This window comes from Chrysemys picta, chromosome 2 (genome assembly GCF_011386835.1).
Source record: "Chrysemys picta bellii isolate R12L10 chromosome 2, ASM1138683v2, whole genome shotgun sequence".
Lineage (NCBI taxonomy): Eukaryota > Metazoa > Chordata > Testudines > Emydidae > Chrysemys > Chrysemys picta.
In genome coordinates this window covers 120,430,052-120,450,385 of record NC_088792.1, presented here as the reverse complement: position 1 = coordinate 120,450,385, position 20,334 = coordinate 120,430,052, and the positions used below count along the sequence as shown (strand labels likewise).

The 20,334-nt window shown below is 45.3% G+C and overlaps 1 protein-coding gene across 1 annotated transcript in view; it reads right to left on the bottom strand.

Moving 5' to 3' along the window:
* The window catches only part of LOC101939103 (dynein axonemal heavy chain 5-like), a 278,668-nt gene that overhangs the window by 182,453 nt on the left and 75,881 nt on the right, over positions 1–20,334 (bottom strand). The window contains exons 27-32 of the mRNA XM_008169357.4: positions 13,250–13,453; positions 10,989–11,069; positions 10,505–10,909; positions 10,225–10,343; positions 9,005–9,141; positions 3,758–3,920 (exon numbers count right to left, since the gene is read on the bottom strand). Coding sequence (XP_008167579.2) covers positions 3,758–3,920; positions 9,005–9,141; positions 10,225–10,343; positions 10,505–10,909; positions 10,989–11,069; positions 13,250–13,453 — 1,109 coding nt within the window. The remainder of the gene's footprint in view (positions 1–3,757; positions 3,921–9,004; positions 9,142–10,224; positions 10,344–10,504; positions 10,910–10,988; positions 11,070–13,249; positions 13,454–20,334) is intronic.

Here is a 20,334-nt window from a genome sequence, read left to right as displayed (position 1 = left end):
GACTGTGGGCTCATTCTGAGATGAAGCTCTGACAAATGTATGATCACAAAGAAATCCTTAGGACAGGGTGATGCCTAGTAAGCTTATTAGCAGGCGTGTAGGTTCTTTTATTGTTTTTTATGTTTTCTCTGCAATTTTTTTTACCTTAAAAATTAAGTAGCCTTGCTTTGAAAGACCTGTGTGATAACTTATGTGTGTAGCAATTACACTGTTATCCATCTCCGAAGAGAAAGTAAGCAGTTGGGCAGACTGTCTGTGCTGGGAATTACACAGTGAAGACAGGCAACTGTCCAGCCTGGAAATACCCTGATCAGAAGGGAGAGGGATGTATGTCTCCACTCAAGAGAGGCCACAGTTTGGGAGCTGGGGCACTGAGGGGAAATAGAGGTGCAGTTGCCCTGAACTGAGAAATTGACTTAGATATGAAAAAAATTTAAGGGAATGAAAGCAGAGGACAGGAGCTGCAGAAGAACAGGCTCTTACACCTACAGTAGTGATCTTGGGCATGATTCTTCTTTGATCAACATAACATAACATAACATACATAAGAACATAAGAATGGCTGTACCAGGTCAGACCAAAGGTCCATGTAGCCCAGTATCCTGTCTACCGACAGTGTCCAATGCCAGGTGCCCCAGAGGGAATGGACCTAACAGGCAATGATCAAGTGATCTCTCTCCTGTCATCCATCTCCATCCTCTGACAAACAGAGGCTAGGGACATCATTCCTTACCCATCTTGGCTAATAGCCATTAATGGACTTAACCACCATGAATTTATCCAATTCTCTTTTAAACGCTGTTATAGTCCTAGCCTTCACAAACTCCTCAGGTAAGGAGTTCCACAAGTTGACTGTAAGCTGCATGAAGAAGAACTTCCTTGTATTTGTTTTAAACTTGCTGCCTCCTCAGTGGGAGAAGGATCAGGCCTATTGTGTAAAGGGATTAAGAAAAGACTGGTACAGAGGAGTGGACAAAGACTGAAGGGGAACAGAGACAAGACTATGATATTTTTTTCCACTAGGTGATTGAGACAAAAGTCCTTCTGTTTTGAGCAACACTTTCATTAGCTTTTCAGATGCCCTGTGTATAATTTGGTTATGCTATACATTTTATAATCCTATAAACAGCAAAACACTATGGGCCTGTGATAGGGCAGCTGCCGCTCACTGGCTGGCAAAGGGTTAATAGCAGCCCTTGGAGCGGCTGCACAGAACCCAGCCAATCAGAGGAAGGCTTGAAAGCAGCCTATCAGGGCCAGGCTGGGCCCTATAAGAAGGCTGCAGGGCAGAGAGGAGCTGAGTCTCTCCCTGGAGGGCAAAGGGAGAAGAACTGGCTCTTAAAGAAGCACCTAAGACAGAGCAGTGCTGGGCAGGGTCAGCAGAGGCTGGGAGAGCTCTAGGCTGACCATTGCCAGACTGGGGCCCTAACACAAAGGGGCAGAAAAGGTTCTGGGGCTACAGGGAAGTGGCCCAGAGAAGTAGGCAGTAGAGGAGAGTTGGAGGAGGGCAATAAGTGGCTGCTGCTAGAGGGTCCCTGGGTTGGGGCCCAGAGTAGTGGGCGGGCCTGGGTCCCCCCCTTTCCTCCCCACTTGCCAGTGATGAGAGTGCCTAAACTAGACTGCAGTGTGCCCTTGGAGGAAGGGGCTAGACTGAGGACTGCAGTGAGCCACTTAAGCGAGTGATAGAACCAGAAGCTGCTGGTCCCCTGGAAGCAGGGGAGAGCCAGGGAGCGGGGACAGACAGAGGGCAGTGTCCAGAAGTGGACGCCACAGTCTGGGAGTGACATGGGTCCGATTGTGAGGATGGTGGAAACTGAAAAAGTAATGGAGGGCAAGACACCATTAGCTAAGGTGCGCCGCTGAAAGAGCTAATTCCCTAACCAACCAGCAGGAGGCGCCGCTGTGGTGAGTCCAATCCCATTACAGGGCCATAATCCCAGCTGTGACAGATGGGGGAACAGAATATCTGAAGCCTGTACATAGGGTCCGCACACTTGCCTGTCATAGATCTCAGTTCTTTGACAACTCTGCCCATATCACTGTACACCAGGATTTTGAGTTAGGGCAGGAATGGGTCAAAGGAGAAGCAGGATCAAATCCAGTGGACCTGCCAGTAGCTGTATTCACCACCCATTGCTCCACATACTGCAGAGGAGTGGTAGGGGTTATTGCAGACTTACAGATTCAGTTGCGGCCACTCCCTCAATGAAATCTTGGACCTACTGATGTCAATGGCAAAATCTCCATTGACTTCGGTGGGGTCAGGATTTCACTTCATGGCTCTACTGTGTTCCATGGACTGTGGGAAATGTTTCTCCTCTGAGCCCTCACAAAGAATCCCTATGAACCAAGCCTGGCTACTCAAGCTTGACAGAGGGGGAAGGCTTTGGTTCCTATAAAAGAAAATAGGAAAACTGAGGGTATAGAAATTGATAGTCACTTGACAGAATTCTGCCTAAAAAGCTCAAAGATTTAGGTTGAAGGACCCAATTATAGAATGATAGAATCTTAGAACTGGAAGGGGCCTTGAGAGGTCATCTAGTCCAGTCCCTCCTACTCATGGAAGAACTAAGTATTATCTAGACCATCCCTGACAGGTTTTTGTCTAACCTGCTCTTAAAAATCTCAAATGATGGAGATTCCACAACCTTCCTGAGCAATTTATTCCAGTGCTTAACCACCCTGACAATTAGGAAGTTTTTCCTAATGTCCAGCCTAAATCTCCCTTGCTGCAATTTAAGCCCATTGCTTCTTGGCCTATCCTCAGAAGTTAAGGAGAACAATTTACCTCCCTCCTCTTCGTAACAACCTTTTATGTACTTGAAAACTGTTATGTCCCCTCTCAGTCTTAAACAAACCCAATTTTTTCAATCTTCCCTCATAGATCATGTTTTCTAGACCTTTAATCATTTTTGTTTTTCTTCTCTGGACGTTCTCCAATTTGTCCACATCTTTCCTGAATTGTGGCTCCCAGATCCCTTTCCGCACTGCTCCTTCCTAGGCAGTCATTTCCCATTTTGTATGTGTGCAACTGATCGTTCCTTCCCAAGTGGAGTACTTTGCATTTGTCCTTATTGAATTTCATCCTATTTACTGCAGACCATTTCTCCAGTTTGTCCAGATCATTTGAATTTTAATCCTATCCTCCAAAGCACTTGCAACCCCTCCCAGCTGGATATCATCCACAAACATAAGTGTACTCTCTATGCTATTATCTAAATCATTGGTGAAGATATTGAACAGAACCAAACCCAGAATTGATTCCTGCAGGACCCCACTCAATATGCCCTTCCAACTTAACTATTAACCACAGATAACAGTTTTCCAACCAGTAATGCACCCACCTTATAGTAGCTCCATCTAGGTTGTATTTCCCTAGTTTGTTTATGAAAAAGTCATGCGAGACAGTATCAAAATCAAGATATATCACATCTACCACTTCTCCCCATCCACAAGGCTTGTTACCCTGTCAAAGAAAGCTATCAGGTTGGTTTGACACGATTTGTTCTTGACAAATCCATGCTGATTGTTACTTATCACCTTATTGCGTTCAATGTATTTATATTCATGCAGCAGCTGTGTTGATTTTTTCTACCTCATTCTGTCTGAAATTTCTGTCTCTTGGATATCAGATGAGGCCAAGGTTGGAAATATATAAGCATGTTGAAAAAATTCCCTGAAGGATCAGCTCTCATGAATTAATGAAAGATGTCAGAGAAGAATTTTGATGCATTTCAACTTATACTAAATCATTTACCTGTTTTGAAAATCCAGAAGTTCACTGTTAATTTTTTCAATGTCCAAGTCACTCCAAAATATTTCATAGTATCCACTGATATTAGCATTAACCGAATTGTAAAGACCATAAAGTTTCTGAAGCAGTGTAAGCTCCCGTTTTATTTTTTGTAGTTCTGGATATTCTGTTCCAAATTTTAAAAGAAGCAAATTGTGATTATCTATTAGATTCGAACTATTTAAGAAAAATATAATCTATGCCTTTTTAAAATGAAGTTTTAATAAACATAAAGGGTCAGGTTTTGACACCATTATTCACACTGAGTAGTGAATATTCCTCAAATAGTCACAAAAACAGTCCCATTGAGCAAGAGTGTCAGAATCTGGCCCACAGTAATTACTCAGTTTCCAGCCAGTGTATGACCACTTCTTTATATCATAAACCTAACCATATTATGGAGAGACAACTCATGACTTTGTACTTAAATTCGTGTTGAAGAAGGCAGCTAAAGTGGAGACTTAGTCTACCAATTTTATAAAATATTTTCTTCCCAAATTTGCACCAGTTACCAGAGAGGTACAGATTTAATAACATTTAAAATGATCCTATAAAATATGTTAAAAGTTAGAAGCATTTAGAAAGGACCCCATTTTTTAAAAATTTCACTCATATTATTGCAGTGATTAGAGAATCCCTAGCTAAATATATTTTTAAAATTTAGAAATGTCAAACTTGCCATTTGTGGGCCCATTTCTTTCTTTCTTTCTTTCAGGCAAAGTTACAATAAAATGTAAGCATACGTCATTGCTACGATTGTGACGGAGATCACAGAAGTCACAGAATCCATGACTTCCACTGATCTCCGTGACATTTTCTGCCCTGGGGCTGGAACTCCCAGCCAGCCCTGCCCACCTGCCCACGCAGCTCCCCAGCCGCGGCACGGCCAGCGGCGGGATCCCGGAGATCCCACTGCAGTGGGGGCCCAGGAGCCCCAGCAGCAGTGGGTGCTGAACCTGCCTCTCCCTTTTGTCAGGGATATTTTTAGTGAAAGTCAGAGACAGATCACAGGCTTCTGTGAATTTTTGTTAATTGCTTGTGACCTGTCCATGACTTTTACTAAATATATAAGTGACAAACTTAGCATTATTAATTGTACATTATACTCAGGATCAGGTTAATAGTTAAAGAACCTGACTAAAGATTCTGACTTGCTCCATGGAGAGCCCTTCTCCTCTGAGTTTGCTAAAAAAAAAAAAAAGGTGACCAAATTTCTGAACACCTATGAGGTTGCTCTATCTTGAATTTTAACAACATTTGAGGAGTTGACCCAGGAGCAAGCTGGAACAAATGGTTTAAATTCTAAGATATACACAATTTTGATTGGTTTCAGAGGAAACTACAATCCATCTGTGATCTTCCAGAAAACACCATCCTGGCCACTATGGATGTAGAAGCCCTCTACACCAATATTCCACACAAAGATGGACTACAAGCTATCAGGAACAGTATCCCTGATAATGTCACAGCTAACCTGGTAGCTGAACTTTGTGACTGTCCTCACCCACAACTATTTCACATTTGGAGACAATATATACCTTCAAGTCAGCGGAACTGCTATGGGTACCCGCATGGCCCCACGGTATGCCAACATTTTTATGGCTGACTTAGAACAACGCTTCCTTAGCTCTCGTCCCCTAATGCCCCTACTCTACTTGTGCTACATTGATGATATCTTCATCATCTGGACCCATGGAAAGGAAGCCCTTGAGGAATTCTACCATGATTTCAATAATTTCCATCCCACCATTAACCTCAGCCTAGATCAATCCACACAAGCGGTCCATTTCCTGGACACTACTGTGCTAATAAGCGATGGTCACATAAATACCACCCTATACTGGAAACCTATTGACCGCTATACTTACCTACATGCCTCTAGCTTCCATCCAGGGCACACCACAAGATCCATTGTCTACAGCCAAGCTCTAAGATACAACCGCATTTGCTCCAATCCCTCAGACAGAGACAAGCACCTACAAGATCTCTATCAAGCATTCTTAAAACTACAATACCCACCTGCTGAAGTGAAAAAACAGATTGACAGAGCCAGAAGAGTACCCAGAAGTCACCTCCTACAAGACAGGCCCAACGAACAAAATAACAGAATACCACTAGCCGTCACCTTGAGCCCCCAACTAAAACCTCTCCAGCGCATCATCAAAGATCTACAACCTATCCTGAAAGATGATCCCTCAATCTCACAGATCTTAGGAGACAGACCTGTCCTCACTTACAGACAACCCCCCAACCTGAAGCAAATACTCACCAGCAACCACACATCACTGAACAAAAACACTGACCCAGGAACCTATCCTTGCAACAAAGCCCGATGCCAACTCTGAGCACATATCTATTCAAGTGACATCATCATAGGACCTAATCACATCAGCCATACCATCAGGGGCTCATTCACCTGCACATCTACCAATGTGATATATGCCATCATGTGCCAGCAATGCCCCTCTGCCATGTACATTGGCCAAACCGGACAGTCTCTACGCAAAAGAATTAATGGACACAAATCTGACATCAGGAATCATAATACTCAAAAACCAGTGGGAGAACATTTTAACCTGTCTGGTCATTCAATGACAGACCTGCGGGTGGCTATTTTACAACAGAAAAGCTTCAAAAACAGACTCCAACGAGAAACTGCTGAACTCAATATATGTTCCATTCTATGCATCTGAAGAAGTGGGATGTAGCCATGAAAGCTTATGCTCAAATAAATTTGTTAGTCTCTAAGGTGCCACAAGTACTCCTGTTCTTTTTACAATTTTGATTGAAAACAATGTTGATAATAAACCACCTAGATGAAAAGATGGGTGAGGGATTAGGACAAAGAAATGGGTCTGGATGAGTGGGTCTCTGTATGGGAAAGAGGATAAACATCTTGAATTAGTGTAGCTCTTAATGAAAATGTTTATAAATTACTGTCTAGATGGCATCATGGGCGGCCGGTTTGTATAATTTTTGGTGGTGCCCAAGTGGATCCGTCCCATCCATAGGACGGACCGGGGCAACCACCCCGGGTCCCGTGCTTTGGGGGGGGCCCCACGTTTCAGGAGAATGCGGGGTCCAGGGTGCCTGGCGCCGACAGCAGCGAGCAACCCTGCTCCGTCCCGCCTCTTCCCACCCTGCCCCCACTCCACCTCTTCCCCGAAGCCTCCGCCCCTGAGCAATGCTGGGAGCTGGCGAGGTGGAGCGGAGTGGGCTGGGGTCAGGTCATTCACTGCTGCCAGCGCCAGGCCCCTGCTAACTCCCCAGGCCACCCTGGAACCCGTGACCCCCTGAAGCACAAGGCAGGGGTAGGCACCACCACTTGACAAAATTACCGGACTTAATGATGGACATTGGGGGTAGGGGTATTATGTATTTGTATTGCACATTATTAGAAAAATATGGCCCCCTCCTCCTATGGAATTGTGGCATAGTAAAATATGGACTGTCCTTGTAATGGAAAAGCTTTCACACCACGAAGCACCAAAAAGAGGATAGGTATGTATACATATTTCTGATGTCTCACAGGGCGAGCACTAAATTTAATATTTATAAAATAAGGTGTTTATTGCATTTTTGTCACAACTTTAATTTAAACCAAAGCATTTGTTGGGGAAGGCACTTTACTCTAGACAAGGAACATATTTTACTACAATGAAGCTGACACTGAAAGCATTTACCAGTATCACTATCAGGATTTACAGGGCCCAGGATAAGGTGTCAACGTCCCCTCTTTGGTCCAGAGCCTTGCTGGACCCCATCTCCCAGAGAAGCTATCCATGATGTAATTTTCTGTAGCCCATCCCTTCCTGTCAGAGAGCTCACTGTCCCTTATTTCTAACCCTATCCCCGGTTGTTTTTAATTACCCTGCCCTCATCAACCCTGCCAGCGCGTAGGCCTACACTCACACAGCTTAGTACTCCTATTCAACCATGCCCACTCACACAGGGACCGCAGAGACCTTAGTACCCACACTCAATTCAACTAATTTTTATTTCAATTAATTAATACTGTATTGATAAGACAATCTACTCTAAAAGTGTCACCAAAGCGTTAACAGAGACAGAAGCTCAGGTTTCTGTCAGAGGTAGGCAGACTCCATCCAAGATGCCAATCTTCAATAAGCTGTGCACACTCTCTCCTGGGTGCAGTCACTATGGGTATGTCTACACTGCAATTCAACACCCAGGACTGGCCTGTGTCAGCTGACTCAGGTTCTCGGGGCTTGGGCTAAGGGGTTGTTCAGTTGCTATGTAGATGTTTGGGCTCAGGCCAGAGCCCATGCTCTGGGACCACGCAGACATGCCCAATCATCTACACAGCAATTAAACAGCCCAGTAACCTAAGCCCGAGTCAGCTGACACAGGCCAGCTGCATTTGTTTAATTGCAGTGCAGACATACCCTTATATTAACACGAATTTGTCATGTTGCATCTCCTTCGGAGCTCCATTTCTCAAAAAAGCTGTCTTCTTTATGTCAGGTATGGTTAAACTCCATTTCTGCACAGGGTTGTCTAAACCATCTGTGACTGCAAATAAAAGATTCCTTTGAGGATGTTGACCCAGATCTTCAGGTGTATCACAACGCCTCTTTGTGCACCTGAGGAAGGTGGTCAAAGGTAGTTTAAAGTCACCTTTGCTGTCACTCAGGGCCAGATTTGTAAAGGTATTTAGGCACCTAAAGATGCAGATAGGTGCTTAGTGGGATTTCAAAAGCTCCTAGGCACTTTTGAAAACCCTAGTAGATACCTACTTGCATCATTAGGTGCCTAAATACCTTTACATAGGTCACCTCCAGCCTCTGGGCAACAGGGGGCCAGTTTGGTATTGGATACAAACTGCTGCAACTGCTATGGTTTTCTTTTGATTTTAGTTCGTGTTTTTGAAGCAGAAGTACCTGAGGTCTATTTTGTTGTCATATTGAGGTCCTAAGTGGCCACAGATTTGTTAGAAATGCCTATAATAGAGTTAATTAAAATCCATAACCTTTTAATTTCTCCAGATATTTGTTTAGACCTCCAGATTACAAAAGCAAATGTTTAGATGATATTCCAGTGACAATATCTGATTAGCCCTTTGTACAACTAAGACCCAAACCTTAATGGACAAAGCTGCCAGCCAGACAGCAACCACACAAACGCTTGGCTAATATTATTTGCCTGACATTCATTTTGTGATGTTTTGAACTCCAACTGCGGCATCATTACCTGTGACAGAAAGACCAAATAATTCTTCCCCACCAGAAAAAGTGATATACTTCCTCCACAGTTCATCAAACTTGGCTTGGAAGATTTGTAATCTATCACTTGCTTCCCAGGGAGGAATGTCTTCCGCACCAGGGCCTCTGCAAAAATCAACATAGTCAAATTCACATATACAGTAATACCAATTGTGCAGGTTTTCCAAAGAGCATCATAGAGGTACTGTTTAAAGAAATGGAAAACTCTCCTAGCCCACATACTATGAAATATTTTTTAAACATAAGGGATTTTTTTCTGATAATTGACGTTTATCCCAAAAGATCTGAGAAGAGAGACCAAAAATATAATTGTTTTGACATCAGATGTTAGGTCTTTCCTAAGGGTCTTTCCTACATTTCTGGTGACACAACTCGCCCTAACTACCAGCATCTGAAGTTAACAGGAACAAAAAGGTCAACAATTTTTTTATTTTGTTTCTAGGGGTCCAGGGTGCCTGGCGCCAACAGCAGCGAGCAACCCTGCTCCGCCCTGCCTCTTCCCACCCCGCCCCCACTCCACCTCTTCCCCGAAGCCCCCGTCCCTGAGCAATGCCAGGATTTTTGTTTTTAAATATATATTTTAATTAATGTGATTTTCACTTTCACTCTTCATGAAACAAGGGAAAATCACTACACTGATAGCAATCAACCCTCAATGGAGAAGATTACAACAGTTAGTGCCAGAGACAAAATTAAACCATCAAGTAAATACAATGAAGGTATATGATTTTTGTCCCTAACTGTAAACTTGGATGGTTCAGTGCACTGGGTAATGGGCTTCAGCAGGTCTGAATCTCCATTGACTTCAAAGGGACTATTCACACATTTAAAATTAAACACATACTTAAGTGCTTTGCTGGATCAGGACCTTAGAAGAGTTTGACTTGAGATTTGGGCTGAGGTTCTGGTTGATTCTTATTTTTTCCAATCCTAATTAATTAATCTGACATTTCAAACTTGAATCTTACACTGAAATGAATCTATGGCAATAATAGTATTTGCCCAACCCAGACCTTTAACGGTAAAACACATTGGGAAAAAAATTGTGCTTTTTGAAACTATGTATTTCTTTCAGCTGTAATGTGCCTCTTACAGCCTCTTGTTAATTTCCTGAAGACACCTTAGATGTACCCTTCTGGAACAATTACCAATGTAACATAATGTTGTACTGCACCATGATTCACTCACTTTTCATTATAGTCTGTGTAAAATTCCACAGCATCAATCTGGAACTTTTTAACACCATTCAGTAAATCTGTTTTCATGGATGGTTGCACTTCAAGCAGCAAGTCCTGAATCTTCAATACCTGTCATAAGTAAATATATGCATAAAAGTGAAAATAATCAGGAGGATTTGAAATAAGTGAATGTTTAAAATAAACTGGTTCTCCTCCAGTCATGTGGCACAAAAAATTCTGACAAGAATGACTGTACTTTGCCTATTCTAGAAGTGATAAAGCTACAGTACCTGTGTGTTTAGGTTCTTCCAAGCATATGCCAACCCATCAACTCTTTCTGCATTTCCATCTTTAAACAGTAGATCATACTTATGTAGCAGAGCATAAGATTCCTCTATAGGTCCAATTGTCATGTCAATTTTAATCTCAGCCTCTCGTATTTCCTTTAATGCTTCCATTGCTCCTCGCACATCATCAAGATCATTGATTGGCCTGTTTAATCGCTTGCTGAGGTTGTCAATGAATGTGTAAATTGCATCCATGTCCATGGCAGCTTTTTTATTTAAAGCTAATCCAAATGATCTCTGCCTCAAATGACATTCCTGAATTAAGGCCATTTTCAAAGACTCAGTTGCAAAATCCACTGATTCCAATATGCAATGACTTGGCAGTTCTCTAATTTGGATTTCTAATTGCTAAGAATAAAACAAATTATCAACTTTACTGCACTATAACTTTTCTCTGAACAGCAGAAGAATTTTACGCAATACTTACAGAAAAGTAATTAATCTGTGTTCGGAATTCAGACATCACTGGGTTAGTCTCTAGAAATTCTTTTACTTTTTCCTCTGGATCCTGCATAATTGGAGAATTGTATATTATTGTTTAATATTTATAGTAGCCTCCTTATCCCCGAACTGGGCTAGGTGCCGTGCAAACATAAATGAAGACATGGTCTCTGTCTCAAAGAGCTTAAAATCTAATTTAAGTTTTATAAATCATTCCAACTGCTTTGTTTTTTCTGTCTTCTCTCCTTTTCCCCATTCCCCTTTTGAATCACATTTTCTGTATCTGTCAGCAGGAAATTGACACAGACCATGATGCCAGTTACCACTCCAAATATTTCTATGGAGTTTGAAATCAAGCTACCAAAACTATGGTGGGAATTTTTAGTCTACCCATCCCCACTCGTTGCAGAACAACTCAGATTCACCAACACCTAGAACATCTTCATGAAGTTGAAAATACACTCCATAGCCACTTAACAGTAGCTGAATGAATCAACAGTCCCTTTTCCCAGAAACTGTATGTTTTTTACCTATACTTTACAGCTACTAATATAAGACTAGGGCATATTCAGTATCAGATCATTTAGCATACAGTGTAGCTTAGTGGGAGGAGATACTAATGATGGCATTGGCATGACGTTCTGCTCCTACAGAGGCTGGCTGTTGGGTTCTGGACAAGTTGGAGTTGCAGTTTCACCTCCACCCTCATACCCAGATATATTTTTGGTCTTGTATAGGCTCATTTTGAACTATCTGATCTTCATCCAGGTGCTAATCTGTAGCTGGCATTGGGAGGTCTTTTGTGATTACACTTTTTGCATCTCCTGAGAAGAAAGAAAGCAGAGTATCACCTGTGTATTGTTAGTTATGGAGACCGTGGCAACACACAATTTGCACAAATGGTCTCACAGAGACACTGAAGAGGAAGAAGGACAGCACTGATTCCTGCAGAACTATATGCATAAGTGCTCTTGTAGATGAAGAGCAGCCGCCATTCACAACTCTTGGGATATTCCTGGAGAAACCATTTGTTTAATGGTTTAATGATTGAAACCATTACAGTGCTATATCATTTAATCTCGCAAGTCTTGTAAGTGCAGCAGCAGCAACAGAGGCCAGCTCTGCCAAAGGCTGAGGAAAGGTTAGGTAATCACTGAGGTTCAGCCCCTATTCATGGCCATGAAGTAGCTCCCCATAGGGGCTTTTAGAGTTGTCTCAATGGCAATCCCTGGTCTGAAGTCTGATTGATTGTGAAGGATCCAGAAAGTCAGCAGATGCCATAGACTGTTGGAGCTTGGTTGTCACAGTGTACTCTATGATTTTGCTTAGGAGGGGAGATTGGAAGCAGCCAGTAGTTAGAGAGATGGCATTCATCATATGCAAGGATCAGACAGACTCTCTCATTCTTTAGCGTGAAGGGTTAGTAGTCTGTCCTCACTAAAGGACGCACTTATAACAGATGTTTCTCTGCACTGGCTTTCACTAATCAGGAGCTTCCCGGATCTACGTCACAAGTTATTACTTGCCAAGCCAGTCCTCAGAGTTCCACAAGTATGTGATGGGGCCAAACTCAGAGCAAAAACCCATCCACCATCCTGGACTCTGTTCTGTTTTTAAATCTTCAGTCCTGGGTTGTTTTTCCTGTATGCAGTTTATCCTTTCTGTGAAGTTGGATGAAAGCTCCTTGCAGCAGCTGGTGCTTGTGTCTGAGGCCTCAGGGAGGATTAGCCAGTTCACTCTTTGGAACATCTCTGCAGGCTCTGATTTCCCAGAGGCAATGGTGGAGGAGAAGCTGGTTCTTTTCGCTTCCTATACAGCTGAGGCACATTCCTGTAGCAAGTCCTTCTGCTGTTGTCAGAAAGATTCAGAGTGGATTTTGTGCTACCAACATTTTTTTTTTCTGTCTTCTTCTGACCAGTAAAAAATATTACCTCACCACCTTGTTCTTCTGACATAGTTCATCAGTGAATTGTGGTCATTTATGTGGTCAGTAAGAAAGAAAGGGACGTATTAGGGCTGAGGTATCAACTATTATACTGTAAAATCTTAAGATATAGCAAACATATACAAAAAATAAACCTATTGCTCCTAGAAAATGTTTGAGGGTGAAAAAACATGAGACAGTCAAAATCATTCACTGTTTACAGGAAACACAATTTATTAATATAACCAAAAGCAGATCATTTTACCCAGTAAAAAGTAGCACGTTTTGCAATAAAGTGAGATATATTAATATAGCTATTTAACCTGATTCCAGATGCTGGAGAATTTAGCAAAGCTCTTCAAAATATCCAGTGCCTCAGTTTTAAGAGATAAAATTATTGTGGTAAGCTGGATCATAGCTTTGTTCACATCCTTGTGTTCACTGATCTGTTTGTCCAAAGGTCTCAATGCTACCATCTTGGTGAGTTTGCTCTCATCACCCAGCTCGATGGCAGCAGTCTGTTCCATCTGCCGAAAATGAAACAACAGTAAACCTGCATCCAGTAGTTTTACTTAACATTCTACAACAAGAATGAGCAACTTATGAGCGCAGATAAAAATAAAAAAAAAACCACCCTTCATGAATAACCACTTGCTCTTGGGTGTCAGAGTAGCAGCCGTGTTAGTCTGTATCCGCAAAAAGAACAGGAGTACTTGTGGCACCTTAGAGACTAACAAATTTATTAGAGCATAAGCTTTAGTGGGCTACAGCCCACTTCTTCGGATGCATTTGGCTCATGTCACTGAATTATAATTCTATTCTTAAAGGTGACTTTGTAAAAATGGCTTTGTGGGGTTCCATGTTTGTGTCTCAATGATTTCTATATCAAATGTGCTCCATTTACAAGTAACATTATTGGGGGGGGTCCATTAAACTGCTAGCCCTGCCATTCCTGTCTGGGCTCTGACAACAAAGCTGAGTTCTTTCCTTCTTGCATATACAAGCTTCTGTAAGCTGCAGAGGGGTAACTGGAACACGGTAAACAATTCTGGTCTGATGATGCATAAGGAGAAATTGAATCCTACTCCTTCTCTCTTAGCTGTTTTCATGATGTAGGGTTTAGAAGAGAAAAAAGCAGTAAATCCTTTATTTTTGTCATTGAAATCAGCAGATATGACTAACTACTGTGACAGACCCAGACCTGTGGGGTACAGGAGGCTGGTAGAGGGCAAATATACTGGTCACTGGATGAGTAGTTTTCTGTTCCCTGAGTGACCAGAGAAGGGGCTGCACTAGAGTAATCAGGAACCTGCTAGAACCAGTTAAGGCAGGCAGGCTAATTAGGACACCAGGAGCCAAATAAGAAGAAGCTGCTAGAATCAATTAAGGCAGGCTAATCAGGGCACCTGGGTTTTAAAAGGAGCTCACTTCAGTTTGTTGTGCGAGAGTGTGAGGAGCTGGGAGCAAGAGGCACAAGGAGCTGAGAGTGAGAGGGTATGCTGCTGGAGGACTGAAGAGCACAAGCGTTATCAGACACCAGGAGGAAGGTCCTGTGGTGAGAATAAGGAAGGTATTTGGAGGAGGCCATGGGGAAGTAGCCCAGGGAGTTGTAGCTGTCATGCAGCTGTTACAGGAGGCACTATAGACAGCTGCAGTCCACAGGGCCCTGGGCTGGAATCCGGAGTAGAGGGCGGGCCCGGGTTCCCCCCAAACCTCCCAATTGACCTGGACTGTGGTTTCTTCCAGAGGGGAAGGTCTCTGGGCTGTTCCCCAACCCACAAGGTGAATCTGAGGAAGAAAATCCGCCAATAAGCGCAGGACCCACCAAGACAGAGGAGGAACTTTCTCACATTGGTGTCAGCGGTGGGATCTTGGGGTGCACAGGACAGCGGAAGAAGGAGGGTAATTTAAAAAAACAAAACAAAAACAACAACAACAAAAAAGGGAGAGGGTTTATTTTTTTTCACCACCATGGATGACGTAGTGCGGGCACTGATACAAGCTACGGCGGCCCAGCAGGAGGCTACTCATGTCCAGGCAGCCGCCCAACAGGAGGCAGTGCGGCTGCAGCAAGAGACTAATCGCCTGCTGATGGACCAGGCTGCTCCAGACCGAGCTATGTTGCGGGAACTGGTAAACCAGGTAAAGTCCCTTACAAAGCTGAATAGCGGCCATGATGGGACGCGGCTCATACGGGCCAGACATTGGCTGTAGAAAATGACACGGGAGGATGATGTAGAGGCATATCTTCTGGCCTTTGAGAGGACAGCCCTATGGGAGGCCTGGCCTCGAGATCAGTGGTCTGGCATCCTTGCCCCATTCCTGTGTGGGGAGGCCCAGAAGGCCTACCATGATCTGCCTGAAGAGGCTGCGGCAGACTATCCCCAGCTGAAAGCAGAGATCCTGGCCAAATCTGGGGTAACGACAGCAGTGTGGGCCCAGCAGTAACACGGTTGGAGGTACCAGGAAGACAAAACCCCGCGGTCCCAATTGTATGACCTCATCCATCTCGCACAAAAGTTGTTGCAAACAGAGTCCCGGAGCCCGGAAGAGATACTAGCAGTTCTGGTCATCGACCAGTACATGAGGGGACTACCACCAGACCTTCGTGCCTGGGTAAGCCAGAACGAACCCGCCACCTATGACGAGGTTGTTGCCCTGGTAGAGAGGCGAAGGACAGCGAGGGAGCTGACCCGACCAGTTAAGGAAGAGGCACCCCAGGTTAAACTAGCAGCACCAAGCCCTAAAGTTCGGGTGATTGGGCCACCAGGAGGGCCCAGGTGGAAAAAGAGAGAAACCAAAGGCCCATCAGAGGCCACAAAGAGTCGGAGCACTGAGGGAGAAGAGGATGGTGATGTTAGACTGCCCAAACCAAGAGACCGGGGAACGCCTAGGGCTCCATACAGATGTTATGCCTGCGGGGAGTGGGGACACATAGCTGCAGTGTCCCAATGCTGAGGAGCCTATGCAGTGTTACGTGGGGAACTGGGCAGACCCATGCTCCCTAATCCACCTTGTGGGGGTCTCACTAACCCCACATATGTATACCAGACCAGTGAAACTAAATGGGGTAGGGACCACGGCACTGGTTGATTCGGGGAGTGCTATATTGCTTATCTCAGGGAAGCTCGTGAAGCGTAGTCAGCTGCTACAGGCTAAACGTACAGGGACAACATGTGTCCATGGGACAGTTAGCTACTACCCCACCATCCCAGTAAAAATCGAGATCCAAGGGAACACTGCTGAGGTATCAGCAGGTGTAGTCCCTAAACTCCCATACCCGGTGCTCGTAGGGAGGGACTTCCCAGGCTTTGGAAACTTACTCCCAGTAGGGAGATTGGAGAAAGATGGGGACCCAAAAATTGGTGAGGCATCCACCGCAGATTGTCAACCCCCAATCTTCTCTGAAAGATTTGTTCTCCACTCCCAGACAGGGCAGATTTGTTCTCCACTCCCAGACAGGGCAGAAAGACAAAAAGGGAAAGAAGGGCAGCTAAGGCCTTGGGAACCCGAATACTGACCAAAAGCCAGAGGGTCGCTCTTGTAGGTAGGCGGACCTGCGCAGCTGAAAAGGAGGCCACGCAGGAGGGAGACGCACCTGAGTCTGCCCCCCCACCCTAATGCTTCTGAACCAGTAGAGGCAACAGAGACTGGGCCCCTAGATCTTGGGCAGATTAGCCCCGGGAGAGGAAATTTTGGACGGGACCAGGCAGAAGACCCAAGGTATGACAACATTAGGAAGGAGGTGACTGAAATAGATGGGGTCCCCGTGGAAGGGAAAATCCAGGGACCAGGACCCTACTTCATAATGAAGAAGGATTTCTTATACCGGGTTGCACCAGTACAGGGGCAGAAGGTACCTCAAACTAGGTACAGATCCTAGTACCTCAAAAACACCAGAACGCTGTATTAAGTCTTGCTCATAGTCATCTTTTGGGGGGGCATTTGGGGGTAGAGAAGACCCTGGCACGAGTCCTACGACGGTTCTTCTGGCCCAGAGTACATGAAGAAGTGCGGAGGTACTGTGCCTCCTGCCCAGAGTGTCAGCTGCACAGTCCCCGTCCCCACTTGAGGGCACCTTTAGTACCCCTTCCCATCATAGAGGTCCCCTTCGAGCGAATAGCCATGGACCTAGTGGGACCCCTGGAGAAGACTGCTCGGGGCCACCAATATATACTTGTTGTTTTGGACTATGCTACTCGCTACCCAGAAGCCGTCCCTCTGCGGAACACGGCCTCTAAAACTATAGCCAAAGAGCTGGTGGGGATCTTTGCCCGAATAGGGCTACCAAAGGAGATATTAACTGACCAAGGAACCCCATTTATGTCGAAACTAATGAAGGACCTCTGTATGCTGCTCCATATACATACCCTGAGAACTTCGGTCTACCATCCGCAGACTGATGGGTTGGTAGAAAGGTTTAATCGAACCCTCAAGGCTATGATAAGGAAGGTGGTAAGTCGGGACGGGAAGGATTGGGACACCCTACCTTATGTTCGCTATCCGGGAGGTACCTCAGGCCTCAACTGGGTTTTCCCCCTTTGAGTTATTATACAGGCGTCACCCCCGTGGCATACTAGATATCGCCAAAGAGATCTGGGAAGAGGAACCCAATGAGGGGAGAAATATAATAGAGCATGTAATGCAGATTCGAGACCGGATAGCCCGTGTTATCCCTATTGTACGGGAACATTTGGAGAAGGCACAGGAGGCCTAGTGAACCCATTACAATCGCCAGGCAAAAGTGCGACAGTTCCAACCAGGGGATCGGGTTATGGTGTTGGTACCCACGGCAGAAAGCAAGCTTCTGGCCCAATGGCAGGGGCCCTCTGAGGTGGTTGAACCCGTGGGAGAAGTAACCTATAAGGTGCGGCAGCCAGGACACAGAAAACAAGAACAGATTTATCACATTAACCTTCTGAAACCCTGGCATGCACAAGAGGCATGCACAACGGTCCAAAAAGACCTAACCGAGGAAAACAATCCTTCCAAAGAGGTGAGAGTGTCTCCCGATTTAACACCAGACCAGAAGAATGAGGTGTCTGAGATGATCTTCCAGAACCAAGATGTGTTCTCGACAAAACCGGGTCGAACAACTGAGACATATCACCACATCATCACGAACCCTGGGGCCAGAGTAACAATGAGGCCCTATCGGGTGCCAGCGGCAAAAAGGGAGGAAATAAAAGCAGAAGTAAAAAAAATGCTGGCATTGGGGATCATCGAAGAATCCCACAGTCAGTGGTCCAGCCCAATCGTGCTGGTGCCCAAACCTGATGGCACCACAAGATTTTGAAACGACTTCCGGCGACTAAACGAAGTATCCCAGTTCAACGCGTACCCCATACCTCACATAGATGAGCTAGTGGACCGTCTGGGTAATGCCCGGTACTTGACTACCCTAGACTTGACAAAGGAGTACTGGCAGATTCCCCTTGCAGAAGACGTAAAGGAAAAGACTGCGTTCTCTACACCAGAGGGTCTTTTTCAATATACTGTCCTCCCTTTTGGATACATGGGGCCCCAGCTACCTTCCAGCGCCTCATGGACAAGCTATTACGCCCACAAAACAGTTATGCTGCTGCCTACTTGGACGATGTGGTCATTCATATCCCAGACTGGGAAACCCACCTGGAGAAGGTGGAGGCAGTCCTTGATACCTTCAGGCCAGCTGGCCTTACAGCAAACCCTGCCAAGTGCGCTGTAGGGTTTACAGAGGCCAAATATCTTGGCTACATTGTGGGTAAAGGTTTGGTAAAACCCCAAGTGAACAAGTTAGAGGCCATTCAAAATTGGCCCCGACCAAGTCGCAAGAAACAAGTCCGGGCGTTCCTAGGTGTGGTGGGGTATTACCGACGATTTATCCCCCACTTTGCCACAAGGGCAAGCCCCCTGACAGACCTAGTGAAAGCCTGTGGACCTGATCTGGTGAGATGGTCTGACGCAGCAGAGGAAGCATTCACAGACCTACGGACTGCCCTCTGCAGTAACCCCATACTGATAGCCTCTGATTTCACCAAGGATTTTATCCTGCAGACGGATGCATTGGAAGTAGGATTGGGGGCCGTTCTATCACAGATGGTCAGGGAGGAGGAACGCCCAATTCTATACCTCAGTCGGAAACGCCTTCCAAGGGAACAAAAATATGCAGTGGTGGAGAGAGAATGCCTCGCTGTAAAATGGGCCATGGAAACATTGCGCTACTACCTGCTCGGGCGCAGATTTGTCCTCGTGACCGACCATGCCCCTCTTCAATGGATGCAGCGGAACAAGGAGAAGAACACAAGGGTGACCAGATGGTTCTTATCCCTCCAACCTTTCCAGTTCCGTGTGCAACACAGAGCAGGGAGCCGTCATACAACGCCGATGGCTTGTCACGTGTGCATTGTCTGGCGTCCCAAGCTGCCCAACCCCTTGGTGTTGAGCAGGGGGAGGGATATGTGACAGACCCAGACCAGTGGGGTACAGGAGACTGGTAGAGGGCAAATATACTGGTCACTGGATGAGTAGTTTTCTGTTCCCTGAGTGACCAGAGAAGGGGCTGCACTAGAGTAATCAGGAACCTGCTAGAACCAGTTAAGGCAGGCAGGCTAATTAGGACAACCGGTAGCCAAATAAGAAGAAGCTGCTAGAATCAGTTAAGGCAGGCTAATCAGGGCACCTGGGTTTTAAAAGGAGCTCACTTCAGTTTGTTGTGCGAGAGTGTGAGGAGCTTGGAGCAAGAGGCACAAGGAGCTCAGAGGGTGAGGGTGAGGGTGTGCTGCTGGAGGACTGAGGAGCACAAGCATTATCAGATACCAGGCGGAAGGTCCTGTGGTGAGAATAAGGAAGGTGTTTGGAGGAGCCCATGGGGAAGTAGCCCAGGGAGTTGTAGCTGTCATGCAGCTGTTACAGGAGGCACTATAGATAGCTGCAGTCCACAGGGCCCTGGGCTGGAACCCAGAGTAGAGGGTGGGCCCGGGTTCCCCCCAAACCTCCCAATTGACCTGGACTGTGGGTTCTTCCAGAGGGGAAGGTCTCTGGGCTGTTTCCCAACCCACATGGTGAATCTCTGAGGCAAGAAAATCCGCCAATAAGCGCAGGACCCACCAAGATAGAGGAGGAACTTTGTCACACTACAAACAGGGAACAGATCTGCTGAATAAAAAGGAACCATTTTTACAAAGCCACTTTTCAGAGAACCAGCTTGGAAATGAAGCATTTTCTCTTTCCCTTTCCTGGAATTAGAGCCAGCTCCTTCCCCTCTTTGATGGTCATAGCGATAGAGAATTTATTTGGACAACCCTCAATCAGATACAGTTTTTCCTTTGACTTTCAACCTGAGACAGCTGGGGCATGGCACTGCATGCCCCACACTCCTAGATATTCCAGTAGTAGCACCAGTATTTAAAAAAAACACACACACACA